Source organism: Cariama cristata, unplaced genomic scaffold, assembly GCF_000690535.1.
Source record: "Cariama cristata isolate BGI_N322 unplaced genomic scaffold, ASM69053v1 scaffold26387, whole genome shotgun sequence".
NCBI classification, from domain to species: domain Eukaryota; kingdom Metazoa; phylum Chordata; class Aves; order Cariamiformes; family Cariamidae; genus Cariama; species Cariama cristata.
This window is the reverse complement of record NW_009625311.1, coordinates 399-3,907: the sequence shown is the minus strand read 5'-3', so window position 1 is coordinate 3,907 and position 3,509 is coordinate 399. Positions and strand designations below refer to the sequence as shown.

Genomic DNA, 3,509 nt, shown 5'->3' with positions numbered 1-3,509 from the left:
CTGCCTGCGGGGGAGTCGAGTTCGTGGACGTCTGGGTGCCTGCCCTGCCCTGTGAGCACTGCGAGCTACTGCTGTGTGGCACGCGGTCCCGCGGCCATCATCGGGAAGGGCAATATCGTTTTTGTATATTTCTATTTCTACTATCGGTAGTATTAGTTCTAATATCATTCATACTCTTTTCACTGTTATTATTTTATTAAAGTTTGGTTTAAGTTTCCAACCCGTCAGTCTCTCTCCCTTTTCTCCTCTTCTTCCTCCTCTGGGAAAGGACAAGGTTAACAGAGAGCATCTGCCACCCGCTGTAAGCCTCGGCCCAGCCTTAAATGGTGACACACCTGAATCCAGAAACCCGCCTTTATAAAGAACACCTTAAAGAACCCAGGGGAGGAATCTGGCAGATGAAAGGCCCCTCTCTGTAAAATGAGGATAGCAGCACTGACCTGATCCCATCAGGGTCTGTCCTGATAAGCGTAAGAGACTAAAGTGCTCAGATATCACATAAACAGACGTTACCTAAAAGCTCAGAAAGCACAAGACCTGGAACCCAGAGAAGGCAGATCTAGCAGTTCCTGGGTAGGCACAGAGCCAGCTTCTATGATTAAAAACTCCAAGGAGAGAACAGCCTCAAAGAAGCAACACTGAACGCAACAGTGGTGCACGGACCTTTGACGGCACCTGGCTGGCTTGGAACCAGGACAGGAAAGTACAAAATGCTGCAATTCAGTTCAGGTTACTCCTGGAAGCAGAACTTCCTCACATCCCTATTCAGCATGCACATGTAGCGTTAAAAAGCTCTCCCTGGCAGCGTTTAGACTCTTGGAATTTGGACATTCAATGACTTATTTATCATAAAATCTGACCTCCTGTTGGATTTTCCTTTCACTCACATAGCTCATAGGGTGGAACCACTCTGTTAAATCATTACAAACCACAACACAAGTCTAATTTTGCCTTAGACCCCCCCAAGCCTCAATGAATCCCAAAAAAGGTTCAGAGAAAAAGAATTCATATCAATTATCATGAAAGTTATAATACCATTAGCCCAAACACCCCAGTGTTTAATTAAAAAATAGGCCCTACCTAAGACTACGAGGAGTATCTTCTGAAAAGCACTAGACAAAGCTTTCCCAACAGCGAGTTTCTGAACTCTTCTTGTGGCTGTGACAAACTCGAGAGGATCTGAACACAACAAACAGCGTTATTGATATTAGGATGACACTCTGCATATGAAGCACACCAGCTGCATTGCACTAGGAAATATCACCAAACACAGCTTTATGGATCTGATAAGAAAGCTGCTTAAGTTTCGGGAGCTGTCAGCAGCATGGCAGCACCCTCACAGGGGCTTCATGTGCCAGCACACGATCCTCAAGCCTGTGTCAGGACCCTGCCGAGGGCAGCAGGCAGTGCAGAGCCCCGCTGGCAGCCAAGCAGTGCCATGGACACCATCACATGGCATGTTCACACCAGAATTGGCTGTGATGGGGAATGAATAACGCTGCAGGCAAGAGGGAGAGAACGGAGGGTAGGAATGCGATACTGGTGTGAAGCAGGGAGGGAAGAGGCATGTTCAGGATCCCTTGCTGCATAGCACAGCAGCTCACAAGGCCCTGCACAGATCCTTGCCTCCAGCTAAATTCAGATGCTTTATCAGACCCACAAACTATGCAAAAGCAAGATTGACCAGGGTCTGCAACAGCTGCTAAGAGAGACTTCCAGCTGCATCCAAAACGTACCTTCACTGTTTTCTATATCTGCCTTGCCAAGGGCAACTCCCCTTGTGCGTACTCCATGGTTGGGCAGTGTCACCTCTACAGCACACAGGTATTTCACTGATCGCTTCTGTAATGTCTTTCCCAGTTCCTCATTCTCAATGCCAAATCCAGATACATTCTGCAGCTGTTGGGAAGACCACAGATAATTAATTTCGATTAAATAGGAAGGGGATGTTATGACCACTTAGGCCTATGCTTGCATACCACAGACCATCACTGCACAGCGCGTGACTCCAAGGCAGAAACACACGGTAAAGGCAGAGCAGGGACGTTTACTGTTTTGACCCTATTTTAGAAATACCTTATAGTCCCCATCCTCTGGGAGTCTCCGTCATCTTAGACACTTTCAGCACATGAAGACTACTGTCAGGCCCTGCAATGCTTTAATCACAGCCACCTCCATTTTTTGTAACAGAAGGCAAGCCAGTGCTGACACCCATAGCAATCTTCTCTCCCCAGGCTTTCAAAAGACCCCCCTTTGTGGTCCAAAATGCAGCTCCTGTAGCTGTCTATTACTTCCTGATTTGAGGACAATTCTTCTTATTCCACCAACCATTCTAATTAAGAAGAAGATGAGGGGAAGGATGATGAAGGGCCCCTTACTGTGATGATGCGACTGGACCAGCCGTTAAAGCCAAGGTAATGGTTGGCCAACTCCTGGCACTTGTTGCTGTTGAGAGCAAGGACTTGTTGCTGAAACCCCTTCTGCTTGGTGCAAACACAAACCTGTCCAGGAAAGAAGAACCCTGGTTAGCCAGGCTTTGCTTGTAAGGTTCCCACTACAGACACATCACTGATAGCTCCGGGAGAGTCATCCGAAGGTAACCTATTGCATGCTTCTGAGATATGCTAAATATTTTTTACCCAGGAACAGGCCCTGCAAATTATTCCAGAGGAGGGATGCTGCCATTTTACTGCTTAAATGCTACCTGGGAGCCAGCGGTGGGGGATGTAACCACAGTGGTAGTGCCCAGCCACAAGGTAGTAAACTTTTTGCACAGGAAACATCACTGAGATCAACAAGTATTTAATGTGATTCTACCCTGCTGCTGCAGGTCACGGTGCTGAGTCCTGCAAGTTGCACAGCTGGGGCCGTTCTGCTTACCTTCAAGGGAGATTTCTGAAACAGCCTTTGCCCGTTGCACGCGCGCTGGGCTCTGCTAGCATCTCCAGCTGAATAAAACTTGATGATGGCGTAATATCCAGGCCCTGCCACAGCAGCATTTCTGTGTGCTCGCACGGAGTAGAGCGGCCCAAACTTGGAAAACACTGAAAACAGGGAATGCTGAGGAAAAACAAGAGAAAAAAGGGTCTTTTGAAATATCTATGGGTGCTCCAGGGGCTGAGCAACAGTGAGAGAGAGAGAGGGCTACTCACAAGACCTAATCACCTAGAAAACAAGGAAAGTTTTTTGTACAGTTTAGTGGCAGTAAGCCCTGGAACAAGCAGTGAGGCTGAAGATGAGGATCTCTTCCTAAAAGTAAGCTCAGCCTGGCTGGACCTCTGACCCTGATGACATCTCGTCTCCATTATCATCCAGCCTCTGCGGCAGGAGGAGAGCAAAGACAGATGTGGGATTTTCTGTCCCCCCTGTCACCCTCATCCCAGACTGTCTGTTGCTCTCTGCCACCCTTTCTGTGTGCGCACTGTTTCGCCGAAGCTTTCGGTGAAACATTTAACACAATATTTTGCAGGCAGACTAACACGGTTTTGTTCCAGCTCTTCCACCTTGTG

The 3,509-nt window shown here is 47.8% G+C and overlaps 1 protein-coding gene across 1 annotated transcript in view; it reads right to left on the bottom strand.

Annotated features, from left to right (window-relative positions):
- Positions 1–3,060, bottom strand: part of RDM1 (RAD52 motif containing 1) — a gene marked incomplete at both ends in the record, with an annotated part of 3,923 nt that extends 863 nt beyond the window's left edge. The window contains 4 exons of the mRNA XM_009703574.1: positions 1,081–1,179; positions 1,737–1,899; positions 2,379–2,501; positions 2,881–3,060. Of these exons, the coding sequence (XP_009701876.1) occupies positions 1,081–1,179; positions 1,737–1,899; positions 2,379–2,501; positions 2,881–3,060 (565 nt within the window). The remainder of the gene's footprint in view (positions 1–1,080; positions 1,180–1,736; positions 1,900–2,378; positions 2,502–2,880) is intronic.
- Positions 3,061–3,509: the final 449 nt, after the last annotated feature.